Genomic DNA, 27,978 nt, shown 5'->3' on the forward strand with positions numbered 1-27,978 from the left:
ATCAAACTCATACATCAAATTGAGAATTTTCAGCAACCATTTTCCATGCTAAACTGGCAAATATGCACTGAAATAAAGATGATGGCGAGCAAACTCATCGCAATAAAAGATTGTCAGCAACTCGAGGTCGGGTTTCGAGGAGGTAAGATCCATGAGACGACCTTTTCTTTATCATTCTCAAGAGATGATTATAGCTTTGGATTCATCATCTCTTCTGAAAACGGTATAAAATTTGTATGAATTGAAGGTTCTTCTCTCCATCAGAACAATAGGGCCGATTGCTTGTCTGGGCTTTGCTTGTTGGTATCGTAATCCTACTTGATGATCCCTTTCTGCATGTATTCCTTTTGTCCACGACATTTCTAATAATAAACTTTGCAGGGAAGGATGATACGTGGGGATTTTATGTCTCGGGTTGATGAAACTGATGGATATGGTTTCAGAGAAAATGCCACATATCTCGAAGCTGTATACGCTGAAACTTCAAATTTACGTGGACGATTTTGATTTTGATTTTGATTTCGAATTTGATGATCAGACAAGAAATCGCACGTATTATTGAATCCTATCGTAAGTATGCTATGTCTTTGAATCCTATCGTAAGAAATTCCTGTGAAATGCTTTGAAGAACCAATGCATTTTAATTTACTAGGAAAAGTGTAGATCTAAAGTCGTCATATTTCTAAGTTGAAATGGGCATCAATGACATTTTATGTAGCGTCAATCCGGATGAGGTGTCTCGTGTGTACTACGCTGACGGCCGCATTCATATAAGAAAGAATCGGATTGGCTTGTGCTTGGACGAGGGTCGCCGCCTACAGGCAACCGACATGGACCACCTCCACCGCTTGCCTCCGCCTCTCGCCAGCTTCGCCGCCTCATGGTCTTTGCCTTGGCAACCTCAGGTATCTTCCCTCTTCTTCTCCTCCTCCTCCGGCCTCTCGAAACTAGAGCTTGTAGCCATGATAGGTTGGAATGCATGGCAGGAAGCGGGCGGAGTCGCGATGGCGGAGGAGCTGAAGCAAGCGCTCCTCCGGACGACCCTGGAGCTCGAGTCCACTCGCGCCACGGCCAAGGAGGAGCTCCGGAGGATGGAGTCCCGGGCCCTCCACTTCTCCCGCCTGCTCGAAGCCGCCACCCGAGAGCGCGACGAGGCCCGCCACGCCCTCCTCCTCCTCCTCCTTCACCACACCGACCGCGGTCAGCCATTCCAGGAACCCAAGCCCAACCTCGGCCCCAACTTGGCTTTGGACGAGGGGACTGACGTCGCGGAGGCGGCAGCGGTTGCTACTGCTGCCGCGGAGGACGTGGATGAGAGAAGCAACCGGGCGTCTTCGGCGGTGGCGGAGGTGGAGTTGGCGGCAGTGAGGAGGGCCCTGCCGGAAAAGGGGCGACTGGTGGAGGCGGTGATGGGTGCGGGGCCGCTGCTGCAGACGCTGCTGTTGGCGGGGCCGTTGCCGCAGTGGCGCCACCCGCCGCCGGACCTGCGCAGCTCCGAGATCCCGCCTGTGGCCATCAGTCTGAACTCGATACCGAAGAGGGAGAAGGACGGGGCCGGGTCTCCGTCGCCGTCCTCCTTTTGGAATTCCTCATCGTCCTCTTCCCCAGAAAGTGGCAGTCACCGTAGTGTCGGCGGGGAGGTCCAAAACGTCACGTTCTCTTAGAAAAAATGTGACGTCTCTCTCTCTCTCTCTCTCTCTCTCTCTCTCTCTCTCTCTCTCTCTCCAGGTGAGTGTCACGTTCTTCTCTTTCCCAATCTGCATGTACGTAGCAAATGGGAAAAGAGACATAGAAAACACTGCCAAAGTTTGTTTTCTGTGAACAAATAAAACAAAAACAATAGGAATCCTCTCAATTCTCAATGCAGCAGTTTTGGTTTGCCTCGTGCTTTTGTTTTCGTTTCATGTTTTTCGCCTTTTGTTTCTTGTTTTCCTGCAGATCAAATGTGATGAAAGCAATTAACTGGGCACATTCTACCGTAAGAAGGATTCTGCAAGACACATATCTTTCCGAGTCACCCTTTCATCCCCTTAAATCTTTCCAGGATTTATTATTGTAGCGGTAGCACTTGCCGAAATATATTGTTCTCGAGATAAATCCAGCTCACCGGTTAACAGCTGTTGTTAGAGTTGTAAATATTTGTGTATGATATAAAGAAAGATGAACTTAGAAGACGGTTTCATATGGAAAGAATCATATTATATATATTAGATTTGATCCTCGCAAACGATTGAAAGAATCGAATTATGTATATTGAGTTCGATTCATAGTTTAAGATTGAAAATAATCTAATCAAATATAAGCTAACTGACAAATTTGACTCAAATTCATTGTTCTTTCATGTGGACAAAATACGATCTTTTAAAAAAAAATTTAAAGAAAGGATTAAATTTTGGATATAATTAATATCTGACATGATATATGTTAATCTTGATTAATTTGATTCGATGATCTTCAAATAATAAAAATACGATTAAGGAGATTGGATGTTGGATTATGCCCAACAGGTAGTTACCAAACCTGTCTTTTGAACCAACCAGCGTTAATTATGGACATGGGTCAATTTGTTGGCAGAATCCAATGATGAGCTTGGCATAATTTAAATCACCTTTAGCTTTTCTTCATCTTGAAATGGGAAACAATGAAACGAATGGCTATACTATAACTAATGTAAGGAATGATCATACGGTCACGGATAAAATTATAACCGAGATATTTGATATAATACTTGAGGGTTGATCATAGGTTTGACAATCTCATTTTGTTTATTTTGTGATGGATCAACCTTTTATCATGTAATCATCTAGAGTTTACGAAATTCATGTTTATAATTTACATTGACTATGCTTGCTTAAATGGTTCTTGTGAATAAAATATTTTCTCTTTTGTAAGTTGTTAAGGGATCATTATTTTTTTTGAAAAGATTAATCTTTTACGAATGAACATGTAAAGAGATAATCTTTACATAACAATGTACTCAGCTGGAGAGATTTGGTCTCATGTGAATGCTGAATAGGATGCAGACCAGAATGCAGTATGATCTCAAGTTGTGATCTTTGTAAGTACTGTGAGGCAAGTGAGGATAGTCTCTCCAATCTTGTCTTGGAGTCGGAAGTCGTAGCTCTCATGCTGACCTACCCATGCATAATTGTCAAACTAACCCTAATCTTTTCATCAATCCTCCAACATTACAAGAAGAAAGCCAATATGCTGGTTGGTGGCACACAGCTGCAATCATTCTGCTAGGTTCTATTAGTTCCCTTCTTTTCTCTCTGTGCATGAAGAAGATAATACTGAAAAGTTTTGTACTCTCAGGATCTGATCTTTGAATGTTGAAGAAGATAATGCACATGTCAGAGTACAGAAAAACAACAAAAATAATGTTAGGTGGGGGAACACCATGAGGTTTCTGACACAAGAATTTTCACAAGAATCCAAGACTTGTTGGCCATAATTGACTTGGATATGAATCAGTAGGATCCAGCATTTACATCTTCGTCCTGCAGAGAAGGGAGCTCTGAGCTCCTTCTTTCTTGCTTCAAGTCTGAACGTGACCCAGCCCTACATCTTCCTACAGCCATTGGGCTTGACCTCCTTGCGGACCTTGGACCATTTGGAACAAGTCTCATCCTCCACTCTTCTGGAGGCTGATGACAGAAAGCTAACCTACATGTCCTCCATCTACATCTACCTGTCATCAGAACAAATATGACGTAAGAGAAAAGTAAAGGGAACAGCCTTTGGATTGCTCTGAAAAACCTTCTCAAGATGAAACAAAATGATGCCAAAATGTATTGACATGCTCTAAATGATGCTACAACTCATCTTGGTGACTTTATCGTTCTCAGCAGAATCATGCAACATCCATAAAAAAGAGAAGAATACATACAGATCTCCAAGTGGCTCATGCAGATTCTTGCCAATGTGGATATTTGTCGACGGGATTGTTCCCAGGGAAGATCCACAACAGTTGTCAAACAGTTGTCAGGTACTTTGAGCATGAAAGACACCTGTGTGGGAATTGGCTATCATGTTGATGCCAAACTACAAAAGGTGATGTCTATTCAACCTGCACATGATGATGAACAAAAGTTGAAGGAGACAGCCAATAATAGAATAGATTGGATAGGTCGTCTGATGATGATGTTGATGATGATGAGCATATTTCTCACTTCATTTTAGATTATCAAATCTGAACTGATGTATAAATGCTGGAGAGAAAACTAATAGAACCATGTGAACCTGAAGTGCAAAATATATGGACAATGTTTCATGCAAAGATTTATATAGATAGATAAATTGTTAGATGATATTGCATTTATTTGTTTACATGACTATCTTGGTCAACAATTAACACCCTGATACTTAACAATTAACTCCTTTGCAAACCATGAGTTCATGGGGACAAGAACAGTAACAGTGCATGTGAATCCGTTTAATTAAATTACCTTGTCAGATATCTTTGGGTATTTTAAGTCACTGTGAAAAATAGATCATTGTCTTCTTTAATGGCAAGAGAAACATTAAAAAAATATTTTTTTTCTTTTTTATTCCAATAGATCCCTTTCTTACCTTGTCATTTCTTGTCATATATCCCTTTTTTCCTTTTATTGTGTTTTTTTAAATAGATCTTGACTTCCGAATGTGCCTTTTTGGACTGATACCACAGAGTTTGACCTGGATTTCCATAGAACATTAGTTGCTCCAGTTGACACTGAAAACTAATTACATTCAGTAGGCCAAAAACAATAAAGAAAGAAAACAAATATTATGTGGTAAATGCCTAAGTATATGATCATGGACTGATCCCTCGGCCTGTTTGGACCTTCTCGGGTCTCAACGGATTTGACCTATTCAAGTATATGGCCCGTTTAAGGTCCACCATAATCCCAATTTTATGATCGACAAAAAGAAAAAGACAAACCAATAACTACAAGATGGTTGCAAGATGCCGTAAAAATAGATTCCTGCCTTCGTCACTTCACCACTATATGCACACATACACATGCAAAATGGACGAACTGTAACGATGCAATGTAAATTAATTGCAAAACAAGAGTTGGATTAAAGCAAACCTTACCAAAAAATCAGGACACCTGTTCCAAGCGTTCACCATCAACTGAGCACCTTGAACTGGGGGTGAAGTCTCAAACTGCACTAAGCAAATCAAGGACTACTCATAAAGACATGCTCTGGTTCATAGTGACTTCATGATCTGCACCAAGAAACAAACAAGTCTTCTTGGAGGTTTAGCCTCTTTTATACAGTATAGGAATTTACTGGGACAAGTTGATGTTTAATAGTGGTTTAGCATGGTTACCTGATGTGAGAGAACAGAAGAAACAGAGTGTCCTGCCCCTTAGAATGGACAGATACGAAGGGAAAACCCACTCTTCACTGTTAATTCCAAGAATAGACCATTGCATTTCAAGGAAATGAAGAATCATCCTTTTGCTACTTATAAATTCATATTATATTTGATAAAACATGCAGGGTATCCCGGAAAGTCACCTTAATCTCTTAAGGTTTTTCACTGAAGACAATTTTAAGTAAATCCCATGTGGCTGTAGATTCAAGTCAGCTATTGAAATAAGAGAGAGTAAGCTATGATACTATTTCCCACTAATCTTGTGAAATGTTTGTGCAACTGCACAATGGCATGTGGCTTTCAGGACGTTCATAGTCTATGGAGTAAAAGTTTGCTCAATCAGAAGAAAAAGTAATGGAACAAAAGGAAGATCATAGACATGATCCACGACTTTTGGCAGTCTAATTTTCCACCAACAGTTTGGATCTTTAACAAGAACAAGCTACGAGAAAATAGAACTTATCGAAGTCACAAACTACGAGTCTGATACGAACAAACAGATATTGGAAATACCTAGAAATAGTACAAAATGTATCAGGACTTAAACAGTACAAGAAACAGATATGAAACGAAACAGAAGGAGAATTTTATAACATGTATCAGGACCTAAACAGTACAAAATGCCAAAATTCACAGAAATAGGCTAAGAGAATCAAGCTTGCCTAATTGCTTGATAACATTCCATCGCAACGTAAACATCGTGACTATGTTAAATCAATATTGGAAATAACAAGAAAATGGGGAAAAAGGTTCTTCTTAAAGTTCCATGTACATAACAACACCACCAGTGCATGTCACATTCTATTCTCCCGAGCATGAATATCAATCAAGGAGAAGAAGGAATAGCGTGTTTGTCATCTAATAGCCATTAAATACATTGCCATAATTTAGAAGATGGATTTTCACGCAATACAAATTAGAACATGCACTAGGATATCACTGTTATTAGAAATAAATGAAAAGGATTCATTCATGTAGCTCACCCCAAATAGTTGGGATTATAACCCTCTGTACTTGTTAATGATGCTTTTGTATGGCCTAATTGCTTATATACCATGAAAGACCCACTGACATCATCTCCATTTCATGCACTCTACAAAAAAATAGACTCCAAGTTATAGCAGCATAACAGAAGTATGGCTCAAGTATGAATAGATAGATGTAAGCAACATAAAAGCAAAGATCTTACAGATTGGTTCCACAGGTGCAACAATACTAAATCTTACCTGCAGTCTTGACTATGGACTTCCAATCACCATAAGTGTTTCTACTCAGTAAAGTGAGATACTAATCAGAGAAATTGGGAGCAAGTTCTTTAGCAGCTAACAAGAGGAGGTCCAATGAAAAACGACAAAGAATAGGACAGACATAATTTCTGCTTCATAAGTCATATTAACTTTAATCAAATGCTTGCTTAATGCAATTCTTACGATATAGCCCAAAGCTAAAGCAATATCACTTCTCAAGCATGAATGCTGAATTTGCACCAGTACAGGAAGATCCATCAATAGGAGCATTAAGTAGCACAAGAATGAAAACAAATAATTTATCATTATAACCTATCTAGCATACAAAGCTGAAAGTTCATGCAACTTTATTTTCCTCATCATATCTGAATCACCAAAATAGATAAGAATATTGAGGTTAACCATAAATGAACACACAAAAGGATAACCACAAAATCATCACCTTGGATTATTTGTTTGCTCTCCATGAGGACAATTAAGATGAAGATAGCATCACCACTAAATCAATGATCCTATTGATTTAGTGGTGATGCTATCTTGATTTTCTTTTTTTTATCATATAGACGAGGTTATTGTATAATTGACGGTTTGATGATGAAATATATCATGTAGGTAAAAAACATAAAGTTTATTATAAATAGTATGAAGAAAATATTAGATATGATATGATCATGGACAATTCGATAAGATCAATAATATAGATAGATCATAGAATGGATGCAATCATAATAAGCAGAAAATGTCATTCGCTTAGCCACGTTAAATCATTCATTTGATAGTTGCGAGACTTGAAGCTTAGAGATATGTATTTTTGTATGTGCTCGTGCATTGTATGTATAGAAAACTAATATCGTGTGATTAATTAGTTATTACCTCCCAATTGGTCCAAACAATTTGGGTTTGTTGTGATGCCTCACGAGTTTATCCACCCTTTGAACAATTCTAATAAAATCCTTTGACTAATTGTTAATGTCAAGGTTTTCCCAAGAGATATCAATAAGGAGGATTAATAAAATCCTTGCTCGATCTTAAGGGGGACGACTCTCATTGTCAATTTGGTTGATGACTAAAATGACCTGTCTATATTTTCCCTTCTTTACAAAATTCTTTCCTGATTTATTTATTTAAAGAATAGAGAAATTATATTAAAAAATATATATTAGTGAATAATTTAGATAGAGGTTCATATGAGAAAGAATATGTAACACCCTTGATTAGTCCCACATCGAAAGTGGGTAACACCTCTTATTAGTTCTACATTGAAAGTGAGCAAGATTAAGATTAGCTTATAAGGGTTTGATGAACTTTCAATATGGGACTAATCAGGGGTGTTATAATCACCCTCACTCAAAGGCTTGATATCTTCATATCTAATGGGCTAATTGACCTATCAATTTCGTTTGGTCCAAACCATTGACCAAAATGTTGTAACACTTTCAATGTGGGACTAATCAAGGGTGTTACAGAATATTTTATGATGATACGAGCAGGTGATAAGAAAACCTATAAAAAGATGTTAGATAATTACCATTAGTGATATGAAAAGAAATATGAGGAAACTTAATTTCATTAAGAGTATGATTTTTGATGTAATTGTTGGAGTTGGTTGTTTAAACAAACAGGAGGCCTGATAAAAAATTTATAATCATCCGTGATGTGCACAATCAACACCGCACTTTAGTACAAAGCAATGCGTGAAAACAAAGGTTGGGGTGTCTCTTAATTGTGACTTGACCTGTGTTGGGTCACTTTTCGACAGACTTCTTTGATCGAGCAATTAATTAAATTAAAAGTGAAGGAATCTTCTCTTTCTCTGTCTTCTTCCGTTGACAATTAAACCAACCCACCACCAACTCTCGTGTATTGCTGTCCCGTTCCGCCCATGACAAAATGCACCGGTTCTCATTGCTTTAGGCCTTTATGTTTAGCCTGTGACGCGATGGCGTGGCAGCAGCACAACGGTAGTGACTCTCGTGGGATCCACTGTCGCTTGCTCTATGGGAAAGCCGAGGGGTCGAGGAATTCCACGAACCGGAATGGCCAGGACGTGTACATTATGGCGTAAAATTAAAGCCAGCACGTGGGATGGCATGGGATGATTAATAACTGGTAGGGTAAGATATATGTACTCTAGCATATAGATATATGTTCCACCATAAATGCCTTTCTTTAACAACATAAAATGCACAGAATGTAACTTGAGGTGAAAAAAAACACCTTCTAATAGGAGCAACCAAGAAATCCACGAAGCTTGACGGTTCAGGTGTAACTTGAGGTGAGATTTTTGGAGGAAGATGCTTTAGAAATGCTTTAACAGCTCCAGAAACACCATCCTCCGTTTCCATGGCTTTGGCTAGTTGGACAGCATTTTCTTTCACCTATAAATTTGCAAAATCCACATACATTAGACTACAAAAGGAGACTAAATGATTGATTCACCAAAACTAAGGTTTCCAATAATAAATATTGCTGTTTGAAAGTTCACAGAAACACATAATCCAATCGCTGCAGGTTTTGGATACATTCTGCAACGAGTTTTGTAGGAGCAACATTTCCAATGAAACGAAGTAGAGTCCTAATTGTAAAAGAACATCTGGTTCTCATTGCAATTGTAAAAGAACATCTCTGACAACTCCTGCATTTTTCAGAAGCCTCACCACTGTATTGTAATTGGTAGTTATCTCTCGCATCTGGTTCTCCTACTAGCCACCATTGTCTTTTACCACAAATCATGGTCATATGTTTTGTCTTATCATGTTCTCACCAAGCACAAATATCAAAATAATCATATGACATTTGGAAAGGCCGATTACTAACCTTCGGTGTCATCATGAACATTATTGCATCAACCAATTTTTCTAGTGAAAATTGATCAACAGGGATAGGTGGGGGTCCCAGTCCCCTGGCATGCACTCGTTCTCCCCAAAAAGGTTGGTCACCAAAGAAAGGTACAATAGTAGTTGGGCACTACAAAACCAACGTTATGTAGACAAGTATCTACATAAGCAAATTTTACGGTCTCTAATATGAGAAAAAAGAAAAAGAAAGCAAGACAGAGAAAGCAAGTTAGAAGTGATACAGCAGCCCTAAGCCCAGCGGCTGTTGTTCCAGCACCACCATGATGCACCTGAAAATATACAAAAGATAAAAATCAGTTCAAATATGAAGTGTTGCTGGCATTCATCAACATGCCATTAGGACATCTAGCTCTGTTGTTGGCAGTGAGACCAATCATGTCTAGTTGTAAAGCATACAATGAAACAGCAGCAAATGAGCAAATTTGATATATCGGGTCTCACTCATTTGTCTCATTCCAAAAAATATTATTTTTTCAGAAAGGAATAGCAAAGCCAATCACATAAGTAAATCACTAAAGCTTCACATATTTAAGCAGCTTTGGAGATTTTGGATTAAGTAGTCATAAAACAATATTCCCTCGATTAATGTTTTTCAATTATATAAGGTGTTTAGTTGACGGAAAGAAAAAAACATACTGGTGGAAGATTGAGAGAAGCTAAAAGCGATAGTTCAAAAACTTGAATAATACTACAATATCAATATTACTAAAATTGTTCAACTGAATAGTTGATCAATTTATTTTCACCACTATCAATCAACAAACAATGTTGTAGGTCCACATTGGATCTAGTATTTTTAAAAGCTCTTGGTGCATGCCTAAGCGCCTGCCCGAACGAAGTAAGGCGCTCAAGAATATTAAATTTTAAAAATTATATATTATGATCGATAAATATGATCCTAAAAATAAAAATGACACAATCTAGTTTCTACTAATGGAGAATTATGCTAAACAAGTTTCTAACCAGTGCTAAACAGTTCTAAAGAGTGAGTCAATATAGCAAGGTCTGCAATATCGAATTGTATCGCTCGGTACGAGCGGTACGTACCGGTCCGACAGGCTATCGGTACATGACCGCCCGCTACCGGGCGGTACGTTAAAAAAAACCCCGTATCGGACGATACGGGGTATTATCGGGTGGTAATGGTCGAAATTTCGACCGTTACCGCCCGGCACTACTCGGTAACGGTCGATTTCGACCGTTACCGCCCGGTACAACTCGATAACGATCGATTTCGACCGTTACCGCACTATAGCAGTAACGGACTGAAAACCCTATCCTAATTTTTTTTTTCAGGTATTTTCAGAGGGTTTAATGGACTGAAATCAAGTGTACCGCTTGGTACACCTGGGTGTACTGCTCGGTACACCGTACTGTACCGTACCAAGCCCAGGTCAAAACACCGGCACGGTACGGTATTGCGAACCTTGCAATATAGTGCTAAAAGAGTTATAATTAGTGTTAAAGAGTTCTAAAGAGTGGATCAATATGATGCTAAACAGTTTTAACCAACGCTAAACAGTTCTAAAGAGGGAATTGAGAAGAGGAGTAACCGACGACTATTGAGGAAGGTGGGGGAAGGAGAGGGAGGCGGACAAAGCTACGGATGAAGGCAGCGGCGACAGATGTAGGGTTTCACTTCAGGTTTGTTTCCAAGGGGGGGCGGGTTTTGTGTTATGGTTTCACTTTGGGTTTGTCTCTCGGGAGGGTGGGTTTGACTTGCTCATTCCATAGAACCATACTCAAACTCCAACCCAACTTCACTTGGGCACTCGCCAGAGGCGCTCGACACTAGGGCTCAGGCGAGCGCCTAAGCAGCACTTCATCGAAACATCTCGCCTGAAGGTTTTGCAAGGTGCTCGAGCCACACCTCGCCGAAGCACCTTTTGAAAACACTGATTGGATCCTCTTTATTTCAAGAGACTTGAGCCAATGCTCAACTAATATGTACCCTATGATTCCTGCTATAGCAGGTACCTGAACTCTATATTGAAATTTTCTTCATATGTCATAGAAGATCTTGGAGTAACACTGCAACAAAAAGTAGCATCAGCAAATCAAAAGTGTCAAGTTGCATGGCTTACCACTGCCTTACACTGCGGGAATAACCAGTCATGGGGAACATTATCCAGCAGGTACACGTAATCCTTGGGTTCTGCCACTGAAAAATAACATCCTTCTATAAAATATCTCAGAAGGATAAGCAACAAAGAGAAAAAAGAACTGTCATATAAACAATACGCTCACAATTTCCAAGGCCACCCCAGCCCTTATTGATGATGCCTCTTTGACCAGTAATTTTTTGTGCCTCCACAATAATCTTTGTCATTTTTCCAGGTTCTTGAACAGGCTACAAATTTACACAAAAGTTTAAAATAAGAATGAGTACCGATACTAGGAGGGCATAGACATTGATGATATTAAATCCTATAGAGTTATGACCACAACAAAATTCAAATAGTCAAGTTGAACAACTAAATTTGCTAAAACATCTTATATGCATGAGGTCTAGGAGGCACACAGGATCTGAGGTATGTGTAATATGCACTGCAATGTGAAGCTCCTGTTGCTAGAGAAGGATTACTCTATTTAAAATTTGTCAAAGTTAAAATTGTAATGTTCTCTTAATGTTACAGGGATTATAATCAAGCAGCAAATTTGGTTTTAACGCAAGGTAGAATGGCTGGGGTCAAAGTGTTTTAGAAGGAAAAATATACCTTCTCTCGTTAAAATTTTGTCAAATGACCTTAACATGCCAGTGTGTAGATAAATTGAAGGAGCAAAAGATAAATTGCTCTTTCTGATAGTAATGCTTGTAGAAAATTACATGTTATTTTTTGTGCTGTAAAATTGAAGGAGCAAAAGATAAATTGCTCTTTCTGATAGTAATGCTTGCAGAAAATTACATGTTATTTTTTTCCAAGAAAAAAAAAGTTCTATTATGATTTCAAACATCTTCTCATTGATATAATTCTAAATAGTTTATTTCCTTTGTTTTATTCCATGATCTTTGTAGATTTCACCTGATTTTAATTTTACTTAATTATGATTTTTGTCTTCTTTTGCAGCTCTCGTATCAGATTGTTGATTCTGTGATTTGGCTTGGAATATGCAACATGATAAATGATTTTAGGAAACAAAAATTAAAGCTGCAACCTGTGACTTATTTAAGTGGTGTACAGACTTCTGCCTCTGACATACCTTATGGGTATATCTGGAGTCCCCATCTTGTTCCAAAACCAAAAGGTTATTTTTTGAACTTAGTGATCATTGTTTAAACATATACTTTGAGTATAGATGTTAACTCTGTGACTGGCTCATGAACTGGACAATTTCTCCTGGTCTAATCTGAAATCGAGCTTACCACACTGGCATACCGGGCAATAAGCTGACTGGTAGCCTGTTGTACCAAACAGTAAGTCTATCATCTGATACTTGCTTCTCCATGGTCCATCGCTGCCGCCTTCCCACCATGCTGTTGCTCCTCCATTTGTTCGTTTGTGTAAGGGCCTCTCCTAAACTGCTTGCATGCATTGTGATCTCTTCTCTACTGCATGCACACTCCTCTTCCTTCTTTTGCCTCCTCTTGCTCTCACTCTTGTTCTAGGTTCATCCTCCTTCTCTTCCTCTTTATTATGCTCTGCTCGTCTATATGGTACCAAACGGTATCAACCGTTGATACATTTATCGGTACCAATATCGTGCCATTCTGACCATCAGTTGTTATGGATACCAACTGAGACTTTAATTCTTGGATGTATGATGACAACATAAAATTTATCCAACTATAAGAGGTCAGCTTGTAGTTGCATGTAAATGTATTTTCATAATTTTTGTCAGAAAAGAAATGATGGCACCAATTTCTGTTGTTTTTTTTTTTTGTTCTTGAATTGGTATAATAAATTAAGCTGCATTAGCTTTTCACGTTATAGACAACAAGAGCGTTAGTCATAACTCTTTTTTTATATATTCATAAACTGACCTTTCTGAAAGAATTTTTACATTTTTGATATTTGGTGTATGGAAAAGTGTAAGCTTCAATTGTTTTGTGTGGTTACTATTTGCGATTGGGGACCCAAAATTGATGTGGTTGGATTTTGTTTCCTTGACGTTGCATCAAATTATGAACCGCCAGAGTCACTTGTAGATTGGCTGAATGCTGGTGAAAAGCCTGTTTATATTGGGTTTGGTAGCCTTGTAAGTTCATTTTGCTATTATGATGTTGGTCACCCTTTCCGCAAATGATCTTTCATTGGCTCTCCATAGCTTCTGCAAAGTATCATTGCAGCCATATTGAATTTATTTTCTTTCACATTTGTTGACTGTCGCAATTTGCAATACAGCATTCAGACCAAATATGATTTCAAAAAATTTACCAAACATCAATACATATTTGAAACAATGATAGAAAATTACGACAGTCAACAAATGTGAAAGAAAATAAATTCAATATGGCTGTAATGATACTTTGCAGAAGCTATGGAGAGCCAATGAAAGATCATTTGCGGAAAGGGTGACCAACATCATAATAGCAAAATGAACTTACAAGGCTACCAAACCCAATATAAACAGGCTTTTCACTAGCATTCAGCCAATCTACAAGTGACTCTGGCGGTTCATAATTTGATGCAAGGTCAAGGAAACAAAATCCAACCACATCAATTTTGGGTCCCCAATCGCAAATAGTAACCACACAAAACAATTGAAGCTTACACTTTTCCATACACCAAATATCAAAAATGTAAAAATTATTTCAGAAAGGTCAGTTTATGAATATATAAAAAAAGAGTTATGACTAACGCTCTTGTTGTCTATAACGTGAAAAGCTAATGCAACTTAATTTATTATACCAATTCAAGAACAAAAAAAAAAAACAACAGAAATTGGTGCCATCATTTCTTTTCTGACAAAAATTATGAAAATACATTTACATGCAACTACAAGCTGACCTCTTATAGTTGGATAAATTTTATGTTGTCATCATACATCCAAGAATTAAAGTCTCAGTTGGTATCCATAACAACTGATGGTCAGATTGGCACGATATTGGTACCGATAAATGTATCAACGGTTGATACCAAGGTTTGCCGTACCGGACTGTACCGCCCGGTACGGGCGGTACGTACCGGTCCGACAGGCCAGCGGTACGCGGACCGCTCCGTACCGCACCGACACTGTAGCAGTGTACAGTAGCACTGTAGCAGTGTACAGTGCTCGGTACGCGTGAGTGTATCGCTCGGTACACCTGGGTGTACCGAGCGGTATACCGTACCGTACCGGTACCGAGCCCGGGTCGAAACGCTGGTACGGTACGGTACGGCGAACCTTGGTTGATACCGTTTGGTACCATATAGACGAGCAGAGCATAATAAAGAGGAAGAGAAGGAGGATGAACCTAGAACAAGAGTGAGAGCAAGAGGAGGCAAAAGAAGGAAGAGGAGTGTGCATGCAGTAGAGAAGAGATCACAATGCATGCAAGTAGTTTAGGAGAGGCCCTTACACAAACGAACAAATGGAGGAGCAACAGCATGGTGGGAAGGCGGCAGCGATGGACCATGGAGAAGCAAGTATCAGATGATAGACTTACTGTTTGGTACAACAGGCTACCAGTCAGCTTATTGCCCGGTATGCCAGTGTGGTAAGCTCGATTTCAGACTAGACCAGGAGAAATTGCCCAGTTCATGAGCCAGTCACAGAGTTAACATCTATACTCAAAGTATATGTTTAAACAATGATCACTAAGTTCAAAAAATAACCTTTTGGTTTTGGAACAAGATGGGGACTCCAGATATACCCATAAGGTATGTCAGAGGCAGAAGTCTGTACACCACTTAAATAAGTCACAGGTTGCAGCTTTAATTTTTGTTTCCTAAAATCATTTATCATGTCGCATATTCCAAGCCAAATCACAGAATCAACAATCTGATACGAGAGCTGCAAAAGAAGACAAAAATCATAATTAAGTAAAATTAAAGTCAGGTGAAATCTACAAAGATCAAGGAATAAAACAAAGGAAATAAACTATTTAGAATTATATCAATGAGAAGATGTTTGAAATCATAATAAAATTATTCCTGCAGTGTAAGCCCTTCTGTTCTCCCAATGCTAATTCTATGTCTATCCAAAAATAAACAAATCCTTACATGATGCTCAATAAACTAGCTACAAAAAGGAAACTAAATAAAACCAATTTTTTTTCCTTTCCTTCTGTTCTCTCAACGCTAATTCCAGGTCTCATTTCAGAATAAACAAATCCTTAAAAGCTGAGTGTCATTATCAAACAGAAGATTATTAGTGATTATGGTCGAAGTCTATCTAGATTACAAGATAAATAGGTTAGGTTGCAACTCATTCTCCTGACAAACAGTAAAACTCAGAACCGAATTATTACAAGCTAAACTACAAGAGTCCGACATAATTATTTAACATATACTCCAATATTTATGTCCTTGTGGCATATAACATATTGACCGAGAAAATGTAATACATTAGCATAAAAAAAATAGTAACACTGACTTAGGTTGCATTTGAGAACATATTTATATTTTTAATGTGCATTTAGAGAATACTGTTTAGAACTTTAGAATATGCAACTCTAGAATACAGTTTAGTAAACAACAGATAAAAATTATATTTTAAATATGCATTGACATAACTATTTTTTGGTAAAATTATATTTCAAAAGTTCATTGAATACTATAGACAAATTTATCCTTTTAATATTTTTAATAGTTATTCAAAAGGAAATACATATTTTTATTTAAATTAATAAGTAAATAAATAAATGTCTGTAATCTTACAAAAGATTTCATATGGCCCGGATATATAATAAATAAATAATATAATCATATAAATGAATGTAAAAAAACCTTCGAAAATAAATAAATAAAATTTCATCTTATAAAAGATATAAATCATGTTGGTTTCTCACTAAATTATATTGGCCATTATGTAATTTTATATAATGTCATAGTGGATTTTAGGAATTTGAAAAGTTACATTAGCATCCCACAAATGTTGCATGCGATGCTGCCTTTGTCGATGCTACCCCGAGGTAGCATCAACATTTGAATATTTGCAATACAGCATTCAGACCAAATATGATTTCAAAAAATTTACCAAACATCAATACATATTTGAAACGTGCATTATACCATCAATGCACATTTCAAATATGTTCCCAAATGCACTCTTAGTCAATAAGATAAAAGCGTTCGTATAGCAGTAATTATCATGCGTGACGGTGTGTAGATAATTCAACTGATATCTGCCAAAAGGATGAGCTCTAGTGAATGAGGATCATGCGAATGTAGGATCTTGGAGGGTTCTTGTAACCCTCAGTGAATAGAAAGATTACTTCCAATTTTCCATATTAATTCCTATATGTTCCATACAAATACTGAAGAGACAATTTATATAACTGATAATTTTGCAAAATAAATTTCTTCAGCACGTTTTGGCACAGGATCATCAAGGTCTAACCTGGGCACCCCATCAGACAACTCAGCTTTTGATATAAGAATTTGCAGCAGATATGCACATTGAGACTTATTTATGTCAGTAATAACTAGTAATTAACCTAGAAGACAGAAGGGGAATGCCATTGCGAGTATCTTTTAAGGAGGATTTAAGAAACATTTCACACATCAAAAGAAGTAAAGAACCACTCTAGATTTCTCAAATATGTGGTAGACAATTCCTGAAACCAACTATAACAGTGATGTGATCTGAAACCAGGATGCCTAGTAAAAGGTAAGGAACCAATCTTTATATATAAAAGCTCATACAACATATTTGAGAAAAAGACGTGCAATTGCAATCTATAGTGGTAGAATAATTATGTAGTACAAACTAGTGCCTATTAACAAATAACCAGTTAGAGTACTAATAAGCTTTAAGAGAAGAAATAAAAAACTATAAAGGCAACAGTCAACAAATGTGAAAGAAAATAAATTCAATATGGCTGCAATGATACTTTGCAGAAGCTATGGAGAGCCAATGAAAGATCATTTGCGGAAAGGGTGACCAACATCATAATAGCAAAATGAACTTACAAGGCTACCAAACCCAATATAAACAGGCTTTTCACCAGCATTCAGCCAATCTACAAGTGACTCTGGCGGTTCATAATTTGATGCAAGGTCAAGGAAACAAAATCCAACCACATCAATTTTGAGTCCCCAATCGCAAATAGTAACCACACAAAACAATTGAAGCTTACACTTTTCCATACACCAAATATCAAAAATGTAAAAATTCTTTCAGAAAGGTCAGTTTATGAATATATAAAAAAAGAGTTATGACTAACGCTCTTGTTGTCTATAACGTGAAAAGCTAATGCAACTTAATTTATTATACCAATTCAAGAACAAAAAAAAAAACAACAGAAATTGGTGCCATCATTTCTTTTCTGACAAAAATTATGAAAATACATTTACATGCAACTACAAGCTGACCTCTTATAGTTGGATAAATTTTATGTTGTCATCATACATCCAAGAATTAAAGTCTCAGTTGGTATCCATAACAACTGATGGTCAGATTGGCACGATATTGGTACCGATAAATGTATCAACGGTTGATACCGTTTGGTACCATATAGACGAGCAGAGCATAATAAAGAGGAAGAGAAGGAGGATGAACCTAGAACAAGAGTGAGAGCAAGAGGAGGCAAAAGAAGGAAGAGGAGTGTGCATGCAGTAGAGAAGAGATCACAATGCATGCAAGTAGTTTAGGAGAGGCCCTTACACAAACGAACAAATGGAGGAGCAACAGCATGGTGGGAAGGCGGCAGCGATGGACCATGGAGAAGCAAGTATCAGATGATAGACTTACTGTTTGGTACAACAGGCTACCAGTCAGCTTATTGCCCGGTATGCCAGTGTGGTAAGCTCGATTTCAGACTAGACCAGGAGAAATTGCCCAGTTCATGAGCCAGTCACAGAGTTAACATCTATACTCAAAGTATATGTTTAAACAATGATCACTAAGTTCAAAAAATAACCTTTTGGTTTTGGAACAAGATGGGGACTCCAGATATACCCATAAGGTATGTCAGAGGCAGAAGTCTGTACACCACTTAAATAAGTCACAGGTTGCAGCTTTAATTTTTGTTTCCTAAAATCATTTATCATGTCGCATATTCCAAGCCAAATCACAGAATCAACAATCTGATACGAGAGCTGCAAAAGAAGACAAAAATCATAATTAAGTAAAATTAAAGTCAGGTGAAATCTACAAAGATCAAGGAATAAAACAAAGGAAATAAACTATTTAGAATTATATCAATGAGAAGAGAGTACCAATAGTAAAATATATGAAGAAGAAGGTCATTAACTACATACAACTCAAGATTATACTAAAAAGCAAGACCAGATAAAAGCACGAAAATTGATTCAATGGCTTCAGAATATAAGCTATAGGTAGAAAAAAAAAACCATAGGCCATTATTATGACATCATGCAGTATACTGCCGAGATAGGTAATGATAGAAACTAAGCTGGCATCAAAGCACAAAGAAAGAACTTTCACATTAGCTTAGAATTTTACACAATAACATCAAGATCTTAACTAGGTTAAACAGAAAATGTTAACCACTCTTTAATTTAATACAGAAAATATAACAAATGAAACAATAGGAGAGCAAAATATATTTCTCTTACTCTATATCCAACAGATTGCTTGACACGGGAAAGAGGATGTGGAAATTCACTAGTTGGTCTGAAAATGTGAAAGAAAATGTCACATCAGGCACACTTCAGCTCTTAGGTTAAGGTAATAACAGGCAGTGCATATAGATTTGCAAGTTACCTACTTTTACTAAAACCAACTTCAAACATAGCCATAATGTAAACCACCATATGCTAATACACAAAGAATGAAAAAGGGAAATAAGATCTCACGTCCATGGCATTGTAAAAAAAATGTGAATTGGTACTTTTAGCGCCTCAGCCACATGTGTATGCCCTGAACATGCAGTCATCCAGGTCGATAGTCAGAATCATCATTCCTCAGGGATATAAAACAAAAAAAAAATAAGTCCTTATGGAAATGACGAAACATGAGCATAAACTCAATGCAGTCTGTTTATAGTATCTATTAAACCACTATAACCATATACAAGTAGAGACGAGCAATAAACATCTTGTGCTATCAAGGCAGATTGAGAAAGCAAGTAATTTAACTAACCACACAAATGTAGCACATGAAATACAAGGAGGTGACTAGTGAAGTTATATGGTGCTCAGCAGTAGGAGGAACTATGTTTAACTTCAGGCTTTGCTGGATCTGAATAAAATGATCAAGGTTCATTCTTAAATACTCAGCTTTTTTCTAAGACCAAAATAGGTAAAAAAAGCAAAGTGATCATATCCTGTTAAAAACTCCACTGATGTCCAGCAGTAGATCACATCACAACTTTTACCTTGATGTCAAAGAGACGTAAAGCTTATGTGATTTTAATTTTGAATTAGTCCTGGTAACAGAATACCCTTAATGCTTAACACGTGTACCTTTTTCCAACCATGTTGCGATGATATCATTAGATTTTATTACATTGCATAGGCCTGTTCCTGTGCCTAGGCATATGCCTTGGCAGCAAACCCCATAATGCCACCCTCAAAAGACCAGCATGAATCAGTTGGTATATACATTGTTTGCAACAGAGAGCCTAAGCAGCAGCTCTTACCCAATGATCCTGTTCAAGATATACCAAATAAGCCAATGATATCTCAGGCAACAAACCAGAAAAGTTGAGAATTTGGTATCCTGGGGGCCATTATTAAGTGCAATGAGTACTTTGTCTTAGTCGGCCTTTTTCAGTTTATCGGAGAGGTGAAAGCCTGTTTGTCTGTGCGAGTATGATATTGGTGTGGAATTTCATTATTTTAAATAAATCCTTCCCTCAGTTATCCTAGACTTATTTCCACTTCATATGGCCCATGTACTCCATTCGTTTGTTAAATTATTTTTCCTTCATTTTGGTCTGAGATATGCCAAAACATATCACTCTCTTAGGATGTTGAATTGTTGCCAATAATTATTGATTCACTAGAATGGCCGCCTGCATATAATTCATGGATCTACCCTGCCCATAAGACAACATACTATTTGTCGCTTGATGTAGCACCATAAATAATGACTGTAATATCATATATTGCAATATCACCGGTTTGGTATAGTTCAACTGGTTTTTATCGGTCCGACCACCAACCAGTATGCGGACCAGCCCAAATAGGGTGGCCCGATCTGGTTCAGTATAATTATATTATTATTATTATTTTCTCTTTTAACTTTAACCCTACACTAGGGCTTGGCTTGTGCATTGTGACTCTCACGTCTTCACCCATCGCTACTCCCATGTCTGCTTGTCACCCTCTGCTCGCCACCACCCATGCGCCCGTCACCAACTCCTAGTACACCTCTTCATCCTCGGCTTCCTCTTCCTCTTCTTCTTTCTTCCTTTGTTTCTCTCCCTCCCCCATCAATACCAAAGTATGTTTTAGCACACCGTATGTTGGTATGCTGGAATGGACCAGACTCGAATCGGTCTAACCATGGCCCATAATTGCAAACCTTGTGTAATATAATGATATAATGCACAAACAAAAAAAAACATAAGATTATGTAGTGTATTATATATTACTTTCTTACTGTTCTTGGAGGCTAAACAATAGATGCTGACATATCTTAATCTGCTAAAATCAAGACCAAGAGAGGAAAAGATAAAAAATCTACTTTCAGCTAATAGTATAGAAGTTTAGATTCTAACCATATGCGGGTGGATTTGCAATTATAGCATCGACTTTGAACGGAACATCGGTGCCAATATCAGGATCCTTACAGGCTGAAAGCAAGGAAAATATAATTTCTTTAATCTGTTTCCGTTGGATAGGTATCTCCGATGGTGCAGAAGGTAAGAAACCTTTATTCTTAACCATATCTGAAAAAGTACCAATCCATGAGCTGAACTATCCGGAAATACATTTGTCAAACACATTTAATAACTAACTAAATTATTCACATACATTCAGCAAGAATTTTTGGATCTCCACCTAGAGGATAAAACTCCAAGCCAGCAGTTAAAACAAATTCCCTGAAATTTGCATGAGTTGCCAGCCTAACACGATGACCATAGGCCTGAAAGAAACTTATTTCATAATCATGGGGCAGTCATGTGGAACACAATGTCCAAAGAGGCTAAATGCTGAAAAAATGAAATACATATAAATCAATAATACTGCCTTCTGAAAGTAATGAAAATCAAATGTCTGCGCATAAGGAAATGATGTCCAATATCAAAAGACAATGCTGACTAGACAAACATGAAGGACAATGCTGACAAGTATTCTTAGCCTTTGTTCTAATAGGACAAAAATATTTTTTATTTCTCCCATGTCTCAAATGCCCAAATGGGATACTCAAAATACTGGATCAAGATGTATAAAACTAGGAACTTTTGATGAGACCAACGATGCATAAGAAGAAAAATTAAAACCATGCACAAACAATTAACAAAGTTCCAGAGTGTTAAATAAAAATGACTATAAATCTCAGGGGGCACCATTTCGGGTACTGGATCCGTCTCGGAGATTTGTTAGATCTGTATGTACCAGGCTTATACCAGTGTACCGACAAATGATACGTTCAGGCGTGTCAACAAGGACTCAAGCAATCCGTTTCTCGGTTGTCAGTTAGACCAATCCATACCATCCGCACCATACCGACTTGGGTGATACAACAAACGTTGATAAATCTTACTAGGCACTTCCGAAATTTAAATTGGAAAATTTCTTAATAAAAAATATGAAGTAAATCTACTTACTAAACACTGCCTGAACTAAGTTACAAATCCAAAATTAGACCGATGGTAATTGTTAGGATTTAGTAATACAGAAGAATACATCACAAATTAACTAACCTGCAAAAGTTTTCCAATAGCAACAAATGGTTGCACATCACCTCGTGTCCCAACAATAAGAATGACTATTTGCATCGGAGGTCGATACTGTAGATCAGGCAAATCTACTGGCTCTTCATCAACTGCTTCACCATATATATTCTCAGATCTCAAATTTATTGATTTGGTTTCAAAATTGCTTGGAACATCTACCACAACAGTCCCATCATCCTTCACTGTAGCTATTTGATTTAACGTCTTCATCCGCATCATATAAAATTAAAAGAAAAACCATAAAAATAGATAACAAAAAAGCCCAATATAACTGAAAAGATTCCCTTACAAAGACAACATGATGCAAGCTTTCCTTGATGACAAAAACATAACATTGCAATGTCATACAGTATAAGGACAAAACTAGTAAAGGAACTGAACTTATTCAGCTTAAGCCAAGTAGCTGGGACCACCCAGCTTTTAGTTAGAAGGAATAATTCAGAGCAAAAATAAAATTCTCATTGCCCACTACCCATTTGAGCAAAATGTACCATTTGGCATGCAAAAATGAAGTTCTCAGAATTTAACGAGCAACAAGCATAAATTGATTTATATTTTTCTTCTATCTCTTCTTTTTTCTTTTCTTTCCCTCTCTCATTTCAGATGGATGAGTACCAACCAGTCCAGTTCAGTGTCTAAAATCAATTAGTTATAAGCTTTGGTTATGGGCTTTTAGGCTTCTTCAGTTTAGAACCTGGGTTTATCTTGCCACAATACTCCATTAAAACTCAAGTGTTCCTACTGTAGCATATTCATCAAAGAAGTGGAGAAGTGGATATGAAAGGGGAGGAATAAATGAAACTTGCCACATCAGAGTTTCGTCGAATTGGTATCTCGCTAGTGCTTCACTTCTCTCCTACGTGGCTCAGTGGTCTCATTCCAGTTTGACCACCAAAGAAGAGGAGAAACAATACATGATAGAAGAAACAAATTAAGCGTTAACTATTTATTCTACCCTTTGGTTTTAATGCCTAGTAAATTAGATTTTTCCCTTTTTATTCTACCCCGAGGAAATTAATCCTTGATTTGGGGTGCATCTAAAGTCCAGTTCATGATCTATCTTCATGGATGAACTTACTGTCTGTTCTCTTATCATTAAATATGCTTAACCACACAATGAATAATAGGTTAGTTCTCCATCATGTCTATAAATTTTAAAACCAATCCATTTCCAATCTATTTTTCTCAGTTGGTCATCAATCTTTATTTGTGTATCAACATCTAGCTATGATGGCATTGATTTCCCATTGTTGGCTGCTATAACCTACATAGCTGCAAAAAATGCCATACTTTCATGCTACAATGACTTTTGTTTTCCCATTGTTGGTTTGATCCTTTCTGTCATTGTGCATATTTGGCTTCATTTAGAGACATGCCCTAAGCCTATGTTGGCCACCATCCACCAATCCTTCAAAAGTACTTGGCTTCCATCTAGATTGTTCTATATGCAAAAGGGTCCATCATCTCGGGAAATTTGTAAGTAACAACTTATAACAACATCATACGTTATGGAAATTTTTGTTCCAATTTTGAATATGCAAGTTTTCATAAATCAAGTGGCAATTATAAGTCAATTTGTACTGGAAACTTTCACTTTTTCCTTAAAGAAGCTCATGTCCAGATTGTCAATGGTTATATTGTGGCCTAAAGCAGTGATCAGCATTCCATCATGCTTGGAACATATTTCTCGGCCCTTCTCAAGCTCCCATTAGCACACTCTGAAGTCTTCTTATTGCAAACTTATTATCAGCATCACAGAACAGAGTGTTTCGCAAGCAAAAGCTGCATAACAAGGACAGAGAACTTACTAACATAAGCCCCTGCAATATGTTCAATGTGACTAGACATAACACACCAGAAAGGAGGTGTTCAAATAATTAAGTCAAGGTGTCGTAAATTTTGAGTAAGACCAAAGAAATTATTAAAAATTTAAGGAAATGACATCTTACTATTCAAAGAGAAATTACTCTTGACAGAGCTAAATGGCAGGAAAAGACCCACATAACCAAAATTCAAATAGAAAATTTTGAATTAAAGGCTTCTTGTGGTGGATAATCATGCATAGGAGCTTTCGACTGTTAACTATGTTACATGTGGCTTCTAAGTTTTGAAGTCACTATCCAAAATTAATAACCATGATGAACAGTCTCTTAAGAGAACAAATACATTGAATATCTGGGAAGATGATATGGCTCACTAACCAGCTAAAAATGGACAGCAGTCATCCAATCCTTCCTCCCGTCTTCTTTTCTGCTGTCCTTTAAAATCTTTACTCTACTTCAAATCATAAATCAAAGTAAATATTCTGTGGCTTATAATTACAGGACAGAATTCAGCAATATAAATTAAAATTCATCAGTCTTGTTGACACATTTAAGAACTAAAATTATAATAACCAACCATCGATCTAATTCGTCTACAGGCAGCAGATCTAAAATCCACATTTAAGCATAACACCAACATAGTCTCTCACCAATTGCTAAAGCGCTGCATCTTCTTCTATTCTAACTGAGAAGATGGACCTAGGGTACCCCTCAAAATTTCTGCTTCATTTATTTTTTTAAAGCAGCAAACATGCCAAACAAGGTCGTGGTTAACTAGAGTAATAAAACTTAAAACTGTTCATGTAAAGAGCGATGCACAATAAGAATAATCTCTCAGCAATCAAAAGCTATACTAAAAAAATATCCTATAATATAAATATTAATACATCCCAGGAAATAAGGAAGGCCAAGAGGGTCAAACCTTTTGTTTGTCAGGAATCTTGTCGTCAAATAATTGGGCTGTTGGGTCATCATGTGGACTATTTTGCCCATGTTTCTCAGTTTTGGACCTTTCTAGATTTGGTCCTTCTGAGGAAGTCTCTGATTTTTCAGCATATTTTGTCCCTTTAGGCATTGTGCTTGCCCTAGGAAGATTTCTCTCGACTGAAACAACAGAAAGAGAATTTAGATGCCACATCACAGTATTAAAAATATATTTTCCACTTCTCAAGCTGTACAAAAGGAGCTACTATGCATTAGCAAATGTGGTGGTCTACATACTGCAGTATCATTCATCGGTAGCTCAGCATTTTTTAACAAATCAAAAGAGGAATAATCAAGATGTTGCAATTTGGCACCAAGAAGTAAGAAATTTACAAAGTGGCATTTCCATTTCTTCATCAGAAAATGAGTCCCCCTTGAACACAGAACCACTTTTTCTTGATATCGAACATAGTGCATGAAAGGAAACTTGCTATTGGACATTTATTTTCAACTTGGCATGGCAGTATTCAAAAAAACTTTCGACATACTTCACTTTAATTATAATTATGAAAATCAATCCTACCACTTCTAGTCCTGTGGTTTCCACACTTGAAGACTGAATACATCAAAAAATTTGTAAATGAAATGAATTAAAATAGAAAAAAAGACTTTTTTTTCTATTTTCCGTATGGGTTGCCCTGGAACCACTAATGTAAAAAAACACAAGTTTAGTCTCTGAACAGAGAGCACATCCCAATAAGTAACTTTATCTATAGAAGTCAGAAAATATAGAACAATCATAAAATAAATTTTGTTCAAACAGATACACTACCGATGCTCCACATTAAAAGGACATAATTGAAGTTAGCCAAGATGGAGAGCACCACTACCACTACCTATGACACATTCGACCAAGGTTAACCATAATAGTCATGAGGACTCTCTTGTTAAAACATACATATTTTCTCTCTATGAAATTTTAGCAAATCACACAATCTTTATATTCACAAATATATCAGTAGCAGATCTCAGTTCTATACTACCTGGTTGGTAACTAATGAGAATAATCTTCGTACAAGGAAAATGATAACTTGTCACATTTGTTCAAAAGAAAACTTACAAAGGAAGAACCTAAACTCACTGAAAAGCTGATGATGGTTCAATCAAGTCAAAACAACCTGTCTTGCGCGTGATGGTACCAGCTGGAAGATGTTATTCTAAGTGTACTAATATAAAAAAAATCATCTCTGATCTGGACAAAGACCATGATTAAAAAAGGGAAATAACCAAAGAACCGATCAACGATCACCGCTTGATAAGTTCTGCTCTTTAGAATGTTTTTTAGGTCAACAACATTTTCTTGGCAATTAAAAATCGCACTCCATCTAAAGAAAAATTTTCAGCGACTCTTGTCAATCTAGCACCAGCAGAAATCCAGCGCTACGACTAAAGCCAGTGTTCGGTGACTAGATATTTCTACATGTTTAGAAAATACTGTTTCCCAAATCTTGTTATTCGCTACAATAGGGTCGTTCTCGGACAATTCCCAGTTAGTTACGAGCCCTCTAATCGATACGGGAGACACCACCGCCGTAAATTACCTATCTATCCGGAACCGCTAGATTTCATTCCTCTTCCTAAATCACTCGTGACGCCTCAAAACCCATCAGAGTAACTGATACCAAACTCCGAAATCAGACCCTCGAACTAATTAGAACCTCCCGTTGTCACATCGGTTACATCAGAAACACCCGAGTATCAAAGAACGCAGCGACATAAACACGCCGGTGGAACTCCATGAAGAAATCAATCATTCAAACACCCCATCGGCATAGACAACAGTACGAAATCACGGGGCACCACAACCCGCGAATACGAACCCAACCAAGAAGAAGAAAGGGTCGCGAAAATTACCCGCGGGAGAGGAGGCGGATCCATCTTTGTCGCTCTCCCCCATGCTGTTGCTGTTCTCCGCCATTATTAAACGCCTCAAAATTGAGAAGCACCGGTGAGAGGAACGAAGAGGGAGTGGGGCATCGGGAATACGGTGCTCGCCAAGAAATAGTGAGAGCGAGTGGGAATCGGCGCTATGTAATGATGCCTTTAGCCTCCGAGTATAGCAATCACCAACCGCCACTTACGAATATGAAATATGGATTATCTAAATGGGAAAGCATCTCTTCAAGATTGGTGCACCCATTTCAAAAACGGACTTGGGTTTCTTAAACTGACGTGTCTATTTGCTGGGCCAGTCTATATCCTTCGATCGTTTCTTTTGATCTCAATCATCCGTCTGATGAAACAATGGACGGTTCTGATGGGCCTCTGAGAATTCGTGCTGTCTGAGGCACTCTTACTTGGAATTTGAGTTCGTCATTTAAAAAATAAAAAATAAAAAAACAATTCTATTAAAAGAAAACACTTATTCAGATACTACAAAATTAAAGGACGGTATTCCTGAATCGAAAATTCCCTCAAACACAAGATCCTTCTATGAGTTCTTCCCTAAGCCTATGTGAATTCCTATTAGAGGCCTGGATTAATACTATTCTCTTGAGTTATTAGCCTACCTTCTTGGTGATAAACATAAGAAGGTATCTATCAACATGCACATGATATATATATATATATATATATATATATATATATATATGAAAGATAAATGCATGATCAATAAAAAGGCAGACAAATGCAACATCAACAAAAAAGGAAGACAAATGAATTATCAATAAAAAGGAAGACAAATGCAGTATTGTGCTTTATAGCAGAAGGTCAAAAAATAATAATATTATTAAAACTATTCGAT

The 27,978-nt window shown here is 37.3% G+C and overlaps 2 protein-coding genes across 17 annotated transcripts; one reads left to right on the forward strand and one right to left on the reverse strand.

The window, feature by feature from the left end:
- Nucleotides 1–619: 619 nt before the first annotated feature.
- LOC135637531 (uncharacterized) lies at nucleotides 620–2,172 on the forward strand. Its single transcript, XM_065150100.1, has 3 exons — nucleotides 620–905; nucleotides 987–1,671; nucleotides 1,939–2,172. Exons 1-2 carry the CDS (start codon nucleotides 693–695, stop codon nucleotides 1,662–1,664), a joined length of 891 nt encoding a protein of 296 aa, XP_065006172.1. The 5' UTR covers nucleotides 620–692; the 3' UTR covers nucleotides 1,665–1,671; nucleotides 1,939–2,172.
- A 1,116-nt stretch (nucleotides 2,173–3,288) lies between these two features.
- Nucleotides 3,289–27,299, reverse strand: LOC135638762 (sterol 3-beta-glucosyltransferase UGT80A2-like). Of its 16 annotated transcripts, none has more exons than XM_065152125.1 (16): nucleotides 27,087–27,299; nucleotides 25,171–25,352; nucleotides 22,393–22,629; nucleotides 21,500–21,611; nucleotides 21,244–21,414; nucleotides 19,376–19,439; nucleotides 19,136–19,193; nucleotides 18,479–18,655; nucleotides 17,528–17,659; nucleotides 11,721–11,823; nucleotides 11,558–11,634; nucleotides 9,695–9,742; nucleotides 9,433–9,582; nucleotides 5,081–8,993; nucleotides 3,890–4,069; nucleotides 3,289–3,691 (listed from the first exon to the last, which is right to left on the reverse strand). In XM_065152125.1, exons 1-14 carry the CDS (start codon nucleotides 27,148–27,150, stop codon nucleotides 8,715–8,717), a joined length of 1,854 nt encoding a protein of 617 aa, XP_065008197.1. In that variant the 5' UTR covers nucleotides 27,151–27,299; the 3' UTR covers nucleotides 3,289–3,691; nucleotides 3,890–4,069; nucleotides 5,081–8,714. The 16 variants fall into 16 exon arrangements, with proteins under 16 accessions (XP_065008197.1, XP_065008196.1, XP_065008195.1 ...); XM_065152124.1 differs by lacking the exons at nucleotides 17,528–17,659; nucleotides 18,479–18,655 and having other exon boundaries at nucleotides 5,081–5,215; nucleotides 6,352–6,461; nucleotides 8,833–8,993; nucleotides 27,087–27,297; XM_065152123.1 differs by lacking the exons at nucleotides 17,528–17,659; nucleotides 18,479–18,655 and having other exon boundaries at nucleotides 5,081–5,397; nucleotides 6,352–6,461; nucleotides 8,833–8,993; nucleotides 27,087–27,297.
- Nucleotides 27,300–27,978: the final 679 nt, after the last annotated feature.

Source organism: Musa acuminata, chromosome BXJ3-5, assembly GCF_036884655.1.
Source record: "Musa acuminata AAA Group cultivar baxijiao chromosome BXJ3-5, Cavendish_Baxijiao_AAA, whole genome shotgun sequence".
Lineage (NCBI taxonomy): Eukaryota > Viridiplantae > Streptophyta > Magnoliopsida > Zingiberales > Musaceae > Musa > Musa acuminata.